The sequence below is a fragment of the Taudactylus pleione genome, unplaced genomic scaffold (genome assembly GCF_031769625.1).
Source record: "Taudactylus pleione unplaced genomic scaffold, aTauple2 ptg000394l, whole genome shotgun sequence".
NCBI classification, from domain to species: Eukaryota; Metazoa; Chordata; class Amphibia; order Anura; family Myobatrachidae; genus Taudactylus; species Taudactylus pleione.
This window is the reverse complement of record NW_028284795.1, coordinates 1,097,749-1,113,133: the sequence shown is the minus strand read 5'-3', so window position 1 is coordinate 1,113,133 and position 15,385 is coordinate 1,097,749. Positions and strand designations below refer to the sequence as shown.

The window sequence follows — 15,385 nt, the reverse complement described above, 5'->3', positions numbered from 1 at the left end:
CTCCTGCTCCTCTATGCTGCTCTCTCCTGTGTCGGCAGCTGTGCCCACAAACGTCACAGTCCGACTCTTCAGCAGAATAAACATGTTTATTTACCAGGACTAAGCACAGCCATGAATAAGCTTTCTCCATTCCCCCTGTACTCGCCATAGTCCACGATCGCTGCAGGGATGTCATGGAGATTTAATATCTGCCCCCCCGGGTATATATCCCATTTAACCCTCTCACTTGCTGCGGTCACCTGACTAAAGCTTGGGGAGACCCGTTCTCTAGAATGTGTACTGAGACACATAGAGAGTGACGGTGAATATGTGTTTTCCCAGCAGCCCTTGGGGCGACATTTCTGCCATCTCCACATCCACTTGTATCTCCGCAGGCCCAGCTAGTGGCTTGGTGAGGACCAGCTCTCCGCGGTGTCTGCCTGCTTGCCGCACCTCCAGGCCACGCTGCCCCTTGCCCCTGGTTATGGTAAAGCGCTGGTTGTCCGCTTGAGAGCGTGGTGCGGTCATGGTGAAGAGGACCCTCGGGACTGTCAGCTGGGACTGCATAGCGATGTAGTGGAAGGAGATGGAGTGAGGGGCCTCCAGGCAGCTGGTGCTTCCTATGTGGCAAGGGGCCCGTTCACACTGACTGGAAATAAGAGGGAGACCGGGTGAGACGTCAGGTCATGGTGATGGAGTGGTCTCTAGGATTCTAGCACGGATGGTGCAGTGGTTAGCATTACCGCCACGCAGCACTGAGGTTTTGGATTAAATTCCCACCAAGGCCCTATCTGTGTGCAGTTTCTATACACCTTATACACACACACAGCCTGCAGCTCATTCTATATACCTTATACACACACACAGCCTGCAGCTCATTCTATACACCTTGTATACACACACAGCCTGCAGGTCATTCTATACACCTTATACACACACACACAGCCTACAGCTCATTCTATACACCTTATACACCCACACAGCCTACAGCTCATTCTATACACCTTATACACACACAGCCTGCAGCTCATTCTATACACCTAATATATACACACACAGCCTGCAGCTCATTCTATACACCTTATATACACACAGCCTGCAGCTCATTCTATACACCTTATACACACACACAGCCTGCAGCTCATTCTATACACCTTATACACACACACAGCCTGCAGGTCATTCTATATACCTTATACACACAGAGCCTGCAGCTCATTCTATACACCTTATACACACACAGCCTGCAGCTCATTCTATACACCTTATACACACACACAGCCTGCAGCTCATTCTATACACCTTATACATACACAGCCTGCAGGTCATTCTATACAACTTATACACACACAGCCTGCAGCTCATTCTATACACCTTATATACACACACACACAGCCTGCAGCTCATTGTATACACCTTATACACACACACAGCCTGCAGCTCATTGTATACACCTTATACACACACACAGCCTGCAGCTCATTGTATACACCTTATACACACATAGCCTGCAGGTCATTCTATACAACTTATACACACAGAGCCTGCAGCTCATTCTATACACCTTATACACACACAGCCTGCAGCTCATTCTATACACCTTATACACACACAGCCTGCAGCTCATTCTATACACCTTATACACACACAGCCTGCAGCTCATTCTATACACCTTATACACACACACACAGCCTGCAGCACATTCTATACACCTTATATACACACAGCCTGCAGCTCATTCTATACACCTTATACACACACACACAGCCTGCAGCACATTCTATACACCTTATATACACACACAGCCTGCAGCTCATTCTATACACCTTATATACACACACAGCCTGCAGCTCATTCTATACACCTTATATACACACACAGCCTGCAGCTCATTCTATACACCTTATACACACACAGCCTGCAGCTCATTCTATACACCTTATACACACACACACAGCCTGCAGCTCATTCTATACACCTTATACACACAGCCTGCAGCTCATTCTAGTGTGTATGTGTGTGACCATGTGATGGGGAATATAGAGTGTAAGCAGCACTGGGGTAGGGAGTGATGTGACCCCTAGTGTGTATGTGTGTGAGCATGTGATGGGGAATATAGAATGTAAGCACTGTGGCAGGGAGTGATGTGATCCCTAGTGTGTGTGTGTGTGTGTGTGTGTGTGACCATGTGATGGGGAATATAGAGTGTAAGCACTGGGGCAGGGAGTGATGTGACCCCTAGTGTGTATGTGTGTGACCATGTGATGGGGGAATATAGAGTGTAAGCACTGGGGCAGGGAGTGATGTGACCCCTAGTGTGTATGTGTGTGACCATGTGATGGGGAATATAGAGTGTAAGCACTGGGGCAGGGAGTGATGTGACCCCTAGTGTGTATGTGTGTGACCATGTGATGGGGAATATAGAGTGTAAGCACTGGGGCAGGGAGTGATTGTGACCCCTAGTGTGTATGTGTGTGACCATGTGATGGGGAATATAGAGTGTAAGCACTGGGGCAGGGAGTGATGTGACCCCTAGTGTGTATGTGTGTGACCATGTGATGGGGAATATAGAGTGTAAGCACTGGGGCAGGGAGTGATGTGATCCCTAGTGTGTATGTGTGTGACCATGTGATGGGGAATATAGAGTGTAAGTACTGGGGCAGGGAGTGATGTGATCCCTAGTGTGTATGTATGTGACCATGTGATGGGAATATAGAGTGTAAGCACTGGGGCAGGGAGTGATGTGATCCCTAGTGTGTATGTGTGTGACCATGTGATGGGGAATATAGAGTGTAAGCACTGGGGCAGGGAGTGATGTGATCCCTAGTGTGTATGTGTGTGACCATGTGATGGGGAATATAGAGTGTAAGCACTGGGGCAGGGAGTGATGTGATCCCTAGTGTGTATGTGTGTGACCATGTGATGGGGAATATAGAGTGTAAGCACTGGGGCAGGGAGTGATGTGATCCCTAGTGTGTATGTGTGTGACCATGTGATGGGGAATATAGAGTGTAAGTACTGGGGCAGGGAGTGATGTGATCCCTAGTGTGTATGTGTGTGACCATGTGATGGGGAATATAGAGTGTAAGCACTGGGGCAGGGAGTGATGTGAGCCCTAGTGTGTATGTATGTGACCATGTGATGGGAATATAGAGTGTAAGCACTGGGGCAGGGAGTGATGTGACCCCTAGTGTGTATGTGTGTGACCATGTGATGGGGAATATAGAGTGTAAGCACTGGGGCAGGGAGTGATGTGACCCCCTAGTGTGTATGTGTGTGACCATGTGATGGGGAATATAGAGTGTAAGCACTGGGGCAGGGAGTGATGTGACCCCTAGTGTGTATGTGTGTGACCATGTGATGGGGAATATAGAGTGTAAGCACTGGGGCAGGGAGTGATGTGATCCCTAGTGTGTATGTGTGTGACCATGTGATGGGGAATATAGAGTGTAAGCACTGGGGCAGGGAGTGATGTGACCCCTAGTGTGTATGTGTGACCATGTGATGGGGAATATAGAGTGTAAGCACTGGGGCAGGGAGTGATGTGACCCCTAGTGTGTATGTGTGTGACCATGTGATGGGGAATATAGAGTGTAAGCACTGGGGCAGGGAGTGATGTGATCCCTAGTGTGTATGTGTGTGACCATGTGATGGGGAATAGAGAGTGTAAGCACTGGGGCAGGGAGTGATGTGACCCCCTAGTGTGTATGTGTGTGACCATGTGATGGGGAATATAGAGTGTAAGCACTGGGGCAGGGAGTGATGTGACCCCTAGTGTGTATGTGTGTGACCATGTGATGGGGAATATAGAGTGTAAGCACTGGGGCAGGGAGTGATGTGATCCCTAGTGTGTATGTGTGTGACCATGTGATGGGGAATATAGAGTGTAAGCACTGGGGCAGGGAGTGATGTGACCCCTAGTGTGTATGTGTGACCATGTGATGGGGAATATAGAGTGTAAGCACTGGGGCAGGGAGTGATGTGACCCCTAGTGTGTATGTGTGTGACCATGTGATGGGGAATATAGAGTGTAAGCACTGGGGCAGGGAGTGATGTGACCCCCTAGTGTGTATGTGTGTGACCATGTGATGGGGAATAGAGAGTGTAAGCACTGGGGCAGGGAGTGATGTGACCCCCTAGTGTGTATGTGTGTGACCATGTGATGGGGAATATAGAGTGTAAGCACTGGGGCAGGGAGTGATGTGACCCCTAGTGTGTATGTGTGTGAGCATGTGATGGGGAATATAGAGTGTAAGCACTGGGGCAGGGAGTGATGTGACCCCTAGTGTGTATGTGTGTGAGCATGTGATGGGGAATATAGAGTGTAAGCACTGGGGCAGGGAGTGATGTGACCCCTAGTGTGTATGTGTGTGACCATGTGATGGGGAATATAGAGTGTAAGCACTGGGGCAGGGAGTGATGTGATCCCTAGTGTGTATGTGTGTGACCATGTGATGGGGAATATAGAGTGTAAGCACTGGGGCAGGGAGTGATGTGATCCCTAGTGTGTATGTGTGTGACCATGTGATGGGGAATAGAGAGTGTAAGCACTGGGGCAGGGAGTGATGTGACCCCCTAGTGTGTATGTGTGTGACCATGTGATGGGGAATATAGAGTGTAAGCACTGGGGCAGGGAGTGATGTGACCCCTAGTGTGTATGTGTGTGACCATGTGATGGGGAATATAGAGTGTAAGCACTGGGGCAGGGAGTGATGTGATCCCTAGTGTGTATGTGTGTGACCATGTGATGGGGAATATAGAGTGTAAGCACTGGGGCAGGGAGTGATGTGACCCCTAGTGTGTATGTGTGACCATGTGATGGGGAATATAGAGTGTAAGCACTGGGGCAGGGAGTGATGTGACCCCTAGTGTGTATGTGTGTGACCATGTGATGGGGAATATAGAGTGTAAGCACTGGGGCAGGGAGTGATGTGACCCCCTAGTGTGTATGTGTGTGACCATGTGATGGGGAATAGAGAGTGTAAGCACTGGGGCAGGGAGTGATGTGACCCCCTAGTGTGTATGTGTGTGACCATGTGATGGGGAATATAGAGTGTAAGCACTGGGGCAGGGAGTGATGTGACCCCTAGTGTGTATGTGTGTGAGCATGTGATGGGGAATATAGAGTGTAAGCACTGGGGCAGGGAGTGATGTGATCCCTAGTGTGTATGTGTGTGACCATGTGATGGGGAATATAGAGTGTAAGCACTGGGGCAGGGAGTGATGTGACCCCTAGTGTGTATGTGTGTGAGCATGTGATGGGGAATATAGAGTGTAAGCACTGGGGCAGGGAGCGATGTTTATTACTGGAATATGTGTGCACCCTTATAAATAACTATAGATAAATAACACTAGGACTGTGTGTAGTAACAGTGTGATATTGTGAATCATGTAGTGACACCAGTAATAGAAGCTGATTACATTACACTGATGCTGTCTATTGCAATAAACCCCAAACTTCCCTGTCCTACAGAGTAATATAACCAACTCCTACATCACACGGGTGACTAGGATGCGTGTTCGTGCGTCACACGGGTGACTAGGATGCGTGTTCGTGCGTCACACGGGTGACTAGGATGCGTGTTCGTGCGTCACACGGGTGACTAGGATGCGTGTTCGTGCGTCACACGGGTGACTAGGATGCGTGTTCGTGCGTCACACGGGTGACTAGGATGCGTGTTCGTGCGTCACACGGGTGACTAGGATGCGTGTTCGTGCGTCACACGGGTGACTAGGATGCGTGTTCGTGTGTCACACGGGTGCTATAAACGCTGAAGATTTTAATTGCTGCTGAAAATCCTCGGTGTTAGCTACTCTCACGTAGTGCCGCAGTGACGTGGCCTCCCTTACACCAGCCCCTGACGCGATGAACGCGGTAAGTCCCATGTTCCCTCAGTTCTTCTGTCTGTGGCATCTCCCCGTATAATCCTCCTTAGACGTGGACACAACAACATAGCCCCAAGGTAACTCCTGATCTCATTTAGGGCCAGTGTTTGGCTTTGATCCCGCCCTGGCCCTGTTCTCTGCCCCAACCATTACAAGGGAAGATACAACAATGCGGATTTTGTGCTACTTGCTTCCCACATACAGTGCTGAGACCAGTTCTCTATAGAAAAACCCAACTCACTGTGCCGAGATCTTCATGTATGTAGTGTTCTGCTTGGGTTTTGGACACTCCAGCCGGACACACGTGACACCTCCGTATAAGTTTACGCAGTGCTCCCCTCCCGCACACGTGGCCTGATCCGAGACGCATTCATCTATATCTGAGAAAAGGGAGAAGCCACCTGGTGATGGGGATCGTGTAGGATCTATCTGGGTATTTGTACCATGTATCCGGTCTTACCATGGCAGCTGTTCTGCTGAGAATCCAGGGTATACCCTTGTGGACACACACAATGGTACGAGCCAGGAGTGTTCACGCATTCATGGACGCAGATCTTGGAACCTGCTTTTCCCTGGTACAAACCACATTCATCTACATCTGTAGGGGGAGAAGAGTGTGAATGGAGAATAGGAATTATAAGAAACTGATGCAGATTTGCACGGACGCCAGACGTATTGCGTGCATGGAAATAATGCGGATATTCGCACACCTCTACTGAACTGCGCACATTGGCAGCAGCCCTTTACCGGCTTGCAAGAGATCCATCCAAAATCAGTCGAGTCTCTGCGTACTAACATCTCCCTGTAGCCAGAAATTCTGCCTACACGCAAACGCCCCATTACAACCCAGCTACGCCCATTCAGCTACAAGGGGAGATGTGGCTGAGTTGTGTACGACTGAATTACCGTAGTTGCCCATCGTTGCATATGCTCGGCCATGGAGCACGTATCGGACCCTGTGTTCAATCTACTAGGATCAGAGAAGAGTAAGTTACAGGGGTCACATATTTCACTCTCTAATTGTGTCTTTGATGACTTCCTCGGGGTGCAGGACCCCTTTATTCCGAGGCCAAAAATACCACCACCCACCTGGCAGATTTCTTGCTGATGAGATTATTGTAGATATAAGGAAGCATGAGTGCTGTCCCCTGCCTGCTGTAGGCCAGCGCGAGTGCTGTCCCCTGCCTGCTGTAGGCCAGCGCGAGTGCTGTCCCCTGCCTGCTGTAGGCCAGCGCGAGTGCTGTCCCCTGCCTGCTGTAGGCCAGCGCGAGTGCTGTCCCCTGCCTGCTGTAGGCCAGCGCGAGTGCTGTCCCCTGCCTGCTGTAGACCAGCGCGAGTGCTGTCCCCTGCCTGCTGTAGGCCAGCGCGAGTGCTGTCCCCTGCCTGCTGTAGGCCAGCGCGAGTGCTGTCCCCTGCCTGCTGTAGGCCAGCCTGGGATGACAGTTCTCACTACCTATCAGAGGCGGAGGATGGTGACTCTCTGTGTAGGATAATATTATATTTTACTGAATGTTTGAGGACAAATGGTGAAAATGATAAAGTTATCACAAAGTCTACATAGTGGTTAGTGCACCACGTGGGCGGGTATGTACGAACCAATAAAAATGGCTGTTCTCACGCTCTGACCAATCCGTGCGCAGCCTCTCATTTCAGTGGGAATGATGTGCTTTATCCCTGTTTTTTGTGGCAGGGACAAGTCTTGCGTCGTCGTGATGGTTTTGTTTTGACAGGACATGAATGCTATATGGCAGAGGTTCCCCAACTCCCCTATTACAGTCCTGGATATAGGATCTCCATGCTTGAGTCCAGATGGTTAAATCAAATTGGCCGAGGTACTAATTAAGTCACCTGTGCTCAAACAGGGATATTCTTAAAACCTGGACTGCAATGACTGTGTTCGGGAACTTCTGCTATATGGACCAAGGAGACCCATTATACTAGATTTATGTGAGTAAGGAAGACTAGAGTCACGGGACATGAGACCAAATAATACAGCAGCTCTCTCACCCTGGCAGCTGGCTCCGGCCTGGATGGCGTAACCCGGGTCACAGGTGCAGTGCTGCGTGCCGTAGAAAGAGGAACACTTGGCTGGACGGAGGGAAGAGGCATTTCTCACAGGCGCTGTCTCTGCTGGGAGGGAAATAGAGAGATGGAGCAGCCTGACATACCGGCTGTATCACCTCCTTCCGGCCAGGTCTGTCCCACAACAAGTCTACCCCTGTGCCTCATTCCCTGTCCCAGGACTAAATACAATGACTGCTGCTCACGTTACTATGGTTACATGCAGGGATCAGTGGCCTTGTCCACATAGTGCCTCTGTCTCCTAAGAGATCCACGGTGCTTTATACTGAGACATCACAGTGCCTCTGTCTCCTGAGAGATCCACGGTCCTTTATACTGAGACATCACAGTGCCTCTGTCTCCTGAGAGATCCACGGTCCTTTATACTGAGACATCACAGTGCCTCTGTCTCCTGAGAGATCCACGGTCCTTTATACTGAGACATCACAGGCATCTGGTATCATACAACAGTCTCAGTGATCTGCGTTCTAAATAAAGGATAACTTAGGTGTCGGGATGCTGGGGTTTGTAGTTATACTGGAAGTGGAGAACCACAAGTGGTTTTCCTTTTTACCTTAACTTCTACCCTCGTTGACTTACTGTCTGTCAGTACCTTATTAGAAGTTTGCCAGTAAGAAATACATGGGTTGGGAAGATATGTTCAACACTTCTTTTACCCGCTGTGTATATATGTATATATAAACATTTGTCTCAGTAAATATATATGTACTGGGGCTATTGTAATGAAATTATCACCAAATGTCAGCAAGAACCCCTGCACTCCACACATGCAAAGCAATCACACCATAGATGTCCATAAATTACGTTATGTGTAATAATGTGAAATGACTCGGGGGGGGGGGGGGGGGGGAGAAGTATTGTACATACTTACTGACATTTATTTAATACTTCAAAAGCCTTTGTTGGTAATGACAGCTTCAAGCCGCCTCCTGTATGGAGAAACTAGTCGCACGCATCGCTCAGGTGGGATATTGGCCCATTCTTCCACACAAACAGTCTTCACATCTTGAAGGTTCCGTGGCCTCTTCTATGGACTCTGATCTTTAGTTCTTTCCATAGATTTTCTATTGGATACAAGTCAGGTGATTGGCTGGGCCATTCCAGCAGCTTTATGTTCTTTCTCTGATACCAGGTGAGAGTGTCCTTGGCTGTGTGTTTGGGATCATGGTCTTGCTGTAATGTCCACCTTCGTTTCATCCTCAGCATCCTGAGAGATGGCAGCAGATTTTTATGAAGATGTTGTTGTACATTTTTCCATTCATCCTTCCTTCAACCCTATGAAGTATGTCAGTACCGTATGCTGAAAAACAGCCCACACCATGGTGTTCCCACCTCTGAACTTCACTGTTGGTATGGTGGTTTTGGGGTGATGTGCAGTGCCATTTCTCCTCCAAACATGAAGTGTATTATGGCATCCAAAGAGTTCAATTTTGGTCTCATCTGCCCAGACTATATTCTCCCAGTTCTTATAAATAAAAAAGTAGTACAGAAATTCCTGGCGCAAAAGACCAGGATTAAAGCTGCCTGTTTCCAAACGGGGTTAACACCCTTTAACCCGAACACAGAATACACCAAACAAAAAATTGAGTGGAAACACCGGCGCTAATCCTTCACCACTGAATACTCAAAGAAATAACACTTCCCTTCTTTTGATCGTCTTCTCTTCCTTGTTCCAATTGGAAGTGTTAAAAGATCATGTGTTGCTGGTACACAATACTCTGCTCCCGGGCCTCACACCTGGTGCACAATGCTCTGCTCCTGGGCCTCCCACCTGGTACACAATGCTCTGCTCCCGGGCCTCACACCTGGTACACAATGCTCTGCTCCCGGGCCTCACACCTGGTGCACAATGCTCTGCTCCTGGGCCTCCCACCTGGTACACAATGCTCTGCTCCCGGGCCTCACACCTGGTACACAAAAGGCCTGTCCAAATGTTGTGCAGAAAACTTTAAATGCTTTTTCTTCAGCAATGGAGTCTTGCGTGGTGAGCGTGCATACAGGCCATGGTGGTTGAATGCATAACTTATTGTTTTCTTTGAAACAATTGTACCTGCTACTTCCAGGTCTTTCTGTAGCTCTCCACAAGTGGTGATTGGGCTCTTGGACAACTCTTCTGATAATTCTTTGTCAGAAATCTTGCGAGGAGCACCTGGTTGTGGCCGGTTTATGGTGAAATGATGTTCTTTCCACTTCCGAATTATGGCCCTAACAGTGCTCACTGGAACATCCAGAAGTTTAGAAATTGTTCTGTAACCAGTGCCATCAGTATGTTTTGCAACAATACGGTTGCGAAGGTCTTGAGAGAGCTCTTTGCTTTTACCCATCATGAGATGTTTCTTGTATAACACCTTGGTAATGAGACACCTTTTTATAGGCCATCAGTTGGGACTGAACCAGCTTATATTAATTTGCACTGACAAGGGGCAGGATTGCTTTCTAATTACTGATAGATTTCAGCTGGTGTCTTGGCTTTCCATGCCTTTTTGCACCTCCCTTTTTTTATGTGTTCAATACTTTTTCCCTGAGTCATTTCACATTATTACACATAACTTAATTTATGAACGTCTATGGTTTGATTTCTTTGCATGTGTGGATTGCATGGGTTGTTGCTGACATTTGGTGAAAATTTCATTACAATAGTCCCATTACACATATATTTAATGAGAAAAATGTTCGTGTTCAATACTTATTTTACCCACTGTATATAATATATCTATCTGTGTGTGTATATATATATATATATATATATATATATATATATATATATAATGCTACTACTGTTATAGGAGTGTTCTATTATGGAACGCTTCTAGAAATATTAAGTAAATATATATGTAGAATATTTTCCTTCTTAATCCCCTCTATAATAGATCACCAGCACCTGCATCTCCCAGCAAATACCTGTACAGGTGGCCGGCTGTCCGCTCCAGGTCTGGTTGTCCAGGCAGGTTCTTGTTTCAGAGCCGAGCAGGCGGAACCCAGGGCCACACAAGAAATGCACTTCATGTCCTACCTTCAACTTTCCGCCCAGCACCCGGCCATGACGTGGGGGCTTTAACTGAGGGCAGTTGTCTAGGGTAAAATGAACCAATTATGAGGGGACCTGATGGCACAGCCCCAGTACCAACAATGAGCCTCTCAAAATTACATACCGCCCACATCCCAAATTCTGGAATACCAATTGATGTTGCCTTTTTTCTCGTTAATCGCGCATTTGCCATTTCAAATATTTTTATGGGAATATTTGGGTCTAAGGTGGAAGGAATATGGATAAAACCCACCTTTTACGTTTCCTTTCTGAATATGTTCCTTTATTTGGTTAAGTCTTCTGCTGAGGGACTTCATTCCCTGCAGGTACGAGGCTTCGTGGTCAGTGAGCAGTTTCTGGACCTGGCGCAAGATTCTTAGAGCCTCCCGCTTCTCTGTACAAGTCTAGGGGTACAGAGCTGTGTCTCTGACTTGTACATGTCCATCTATTGATGTAATCAAGATCTACAGGCCACACGTGCTCATCTTCTGAGGTGACTACCATCTAGAGACTGCACTTATCCATTTACTGATGTAAGCAACATCTAGAGACTACACTTATCCACTTACTGATGTAAGCAACATCTAGAGACTACACTTATCCACTTACTGATGTAACCAACATCTAGAGACTACACGTATTCACTTACTGATGTAACCAACCTCTAGAGACTACACGTATTCACTTACTGATGTAACCAACCTCTAGAGACTACACTTATCCACTTACTGATGTAACCAACCTCTAGAGACTACACTTATCCACTTACTGATGTAACCAACCTCTAGAGACTACACGTATTCACTTACTGATGTAACCAACATCTAGAGACTACACATCCATCTACCGAGGAAAGCAACATTTAGAGACAACACTTATCCATCTACTGAGGAAACCAACATCCAGAGACAACACTTATCCATCTACTGAGGAAACCAACATCTGGAGACAACACATCCATCTACTGAGGAAACCGACATCTAGAGACCACACTTATCCACTTACTGATGTAACCAACCTCTAGAGCAGGGGTCTTCAAACTTGGCCCTCCAGCTGCTGTGGAACTACACATCCCAGCATGCACTGACACCTTTTTGATATAACAGCATGCTAATACTATGTGCAGTGCATGCTGGGATGTGTAGTTCCACAGCATCTGGAGGGCCAAGTTTGAAGACCCCTGCTCTAGAGACTACACTTATCCATTTACTGATGTAACCAACCTCTAGAGACTACACTTATCCACTTACTGATGTAACCAACCTCTAGATACTACATATCCATCTACTGAGGAAACCAACCTGTAGATTCTACACTTATCCATCTACTGAGTAAACCAACATCTGGAGACAACACTTATCCATCTACTGAGGAAACCAACAACCAGAGACAACACTTATCCATCTACTGAGGAAACCAACATCTGGAGACAACACTTATCCATCTACTGAGGAAACCGACAGCTAGAGACAACACTTATCCACTTACTGAGGTAACTGACATCTAGAGACAACATGTTTGCACCTACTGAGGATTCCAACGTCTAGAGACTACATTTATCCACCCACGGAGGTTTCCAACATTTATAGAATACATTTATCCAACTACTTTGGTAACCAACATCTAGAAACTATACTTATTCATCTAGTGAGGAGGCTAATAGCTAGAGGCGACATTTATCCACATACGTAGCCAACATCTAGAGTTCACACGTGCCCATCTCCTGAGGTGGCTAACAGCCAGAGGTGACACTTATCCATTTAATGTCATACTACTACTGAAGTTACTAACAGCTACAGACTACACTTACCCATCTACTGAGGTATCAAACAGTTAGAGACTACACTTACCCATCTACTGAGGTATCAAACAGTTAGAGACTACACTTACCCATCTACTGAGGTATCAAACAGTTAGAGACTACACTTACCCATCTACTGAGGTAACCAACATGCAGAGACAACACTTATCTATCTACTGAGGGTACTAACAGTTATAGACTACACTTATCCATCTACTGAGGTATCAAACAGTTAGAGACTACACTTACCCATCTACTGAGGTATCAAACAGTTAGAGACTACACTTATCCATCTACTGAGGTAACCAACATGCAGAGACAACACTTATCTCCCTACTGAGGCGACTACACATCCATCTACTGATGTAACAAACATCTAGCAATGAAAAATGGCCATCAACAGAGGTAACCAACTTCTAGAGATATCACATGTGATCAACATCTAGAGACGTTTCTATCTGTGACATCCATTGTATATAACAGCCAGGCCAACTCTTTATCTTGTTCCTGAACCCCCACATTTAGCAGTCGCTCTCTGCGCCATACTCACCTCTTGTTCTCCCCGGATATGGCTCGTCTGTCCATCACAGTCACACAGTAGCTGGAGGGAGACACTCAACAATAGAAAGGCCTTCAGCATTGTGTTACAGGAATCCTGGAACCAGCACAGAAATGTCACTACCATTCAATGAAATGGGGGTTACAGGAAAGGGTCGCCCGCCCACTTCAACCTGCAAAGACAGAGCCCCCCAATGTACACCGCAAGAGGCAGAAATGATCATCGAAAACTAGTTTCCCTTTTAGACTTAGTCAAGAATAAAAATCTATGTTTATAGAGTTATGGAGCATACACACGGTCAGATAATGGAGCGTCCACACGGTCAGATAATGGAGCGCACACACTGTCAGATAATGGAGCGTACACACGGTCAGATAATGGAGCGCACACACGGTCAGATAATGGAATGTACACGGTCAGATAATGGAGCGCACACACACGGTCAGATAATGGAGCACACACACGGTCAGATAATGGAGCGTACACACGGTCAGATAATGGAGCGCACACACGGTCAGATAATGGAGCGTACACACGGTCAGATAATGGAGCGCACACACACGGTCAGATAATGGTGCATACACACGGTCAGATAATGGTACACACATACGGTCAGATAATGGTGCACACACACGGTCAGATAATGGTGCACACACACGGTCAGATAATGGAGCACACACGGTCAGATAATGGTGCGTACACACGGTCAGATAATGGAGCATACACACTGTCAGATAATGGTGCACACACACGGTCAGATAATGGTGCACACACACGGTCAGATAATGGTGCATACACACGGTCAGATAATGGAGCACACACGGTCAGATAACGGCGCATACACACGGTCAGCTTTTTCTTCAGATCTGAACGATAACGATTTAAAAAATCGTTCAATCGTTCATATCTGAAGGAAAATCTGACATATCTGTCAGATGAACGATTTGAACAATGCGCGTTCCCGATGGTCAGATAACGATGTCTGACATCTGATGTGTTTGCAGTTAGACTTGGACGATTCCATTCATTTTAATGCAGTCAAAAATCGTTCAAATCCTTGGTAAAATCGTTCATCTGACAAATCTGACTGCGTGTTTGCGCCATTACTGTAACCATTAGCGTTTTACTTCAGTTTGCGTGTACTGATACAACGGAAAACCTGCAAACGCTAATCAGACGCAGATCACCCCACGGGGGGTTAATAGCGATGTGTCTGAGCAGGTGCCAGGTATTATACATTTATCTATTTCCTTCAACACAGCCCGGAACTGTACAACACACGCCAGGTGTGACACATGTATGTAAACTATAAAAACACGTCTTGACAAACCTTCATCCTGATCCTCCAAGTTCCTCTGTACAAATTGCACTTTTGCCAATAATTAAAGGAATATATGTATTTATATTCGTGTTCCTACTGCCCTTAACCCCTAACAGACAGAATAGATATTCCAGCCCCAAACTGAGCTCATATAGGACCCAACTTCCTAAATGACAAATGATTCCACCTTCCAGCCTGTCCCCAGACACTTACCGTGCAATACGCAGCCAGGGCTGTGATGTACGAGGCAGGAGATGGGATCCAGGCTGTGGTACAGGAATCATCGCCTCCCCAATTCCTCCCCAGCCAGGCGGAGTCACCTCTGCACAGTAAACATCTGACAAGCAAGAAGTCTTGTTTGTTAGGACACTCTGCAGAATATCACATCAATACAGACCTGATGATGCAGAGCGTCACTTATTACAAGGCATCACCATAAGACACGCTGCAGAGCGTCACTTCTCACCAGACATGTTGCAGAGCATCACCACTCCTCAGACATGCTGCAGAGCATCGCTTCTCATTAGACATGTTGCAGAGCATTACTCCGTGGTGCAGACTTCCTGTATAAACATATATTTCAGTACACATAGATGTGGGACGAAGTGTATCTGAGAACGCAGAGACATGGCGCAGTCCCTCATCACCGGCCTATTTACCAACTCTCCCCTGAGAAACAAGCGAAAACATCAGTGTCATGCGATTTCCTACCCTCATCTCGCCATTGCT

General features: G+C 47.0%; 1 protein-coding gene across 5 annotated transcripts; it reads right to left on the bottom strand.

The window, feature by feature from the left end:
- Nucleotides 1–67: 67 nt before the first annotated feature.
- LOC148506815 (fibulin-7-like) lies at nt 68–14,941 on the bottom strand. Of its 5 annotated transcripts, none has more exons than XM_088446244.1 (8): nt 14,870–14,941; nt 13,327–13,507; nt 11,229–11,379; nt 10,849–11,019; nt 7,873–7,995; nt 6,326–6,463; nt 6,107–6,245; nt 68–628 (listed from the first exon to the last, which is right to left on the bottom strand). In XM_088446244.1, the coding sequence occupies exons 2-8, from the start codon at nt 13,459–13,461 to the stop codon at nt 268–270; spliced, it is 1,218 nt and encodes a 405-aa protein (XP_088302370.1). In that variant the 5' UTR covers nt 13,462–13,507; nt 14,870–14,941; the 3' UTR covers nt 68–267. The 5 variants fall into 5 exon arrangements, with proteins under 5 accessions (XP_088302370.1, XP_088302372.1, XP_088302368.1 ...); XM_088446246.1 differs by having other exon boundaries at nt 13,327–13,431; nt 14,870–14,937; XM_088446242.1 differs by lacking the exon at nt 14,870–14,941 and having other exon boundaries at nt 13,327–14,851.
- Between the last annotated feature and the right edge of the window lie 444 nt (nt 14,942–15,385).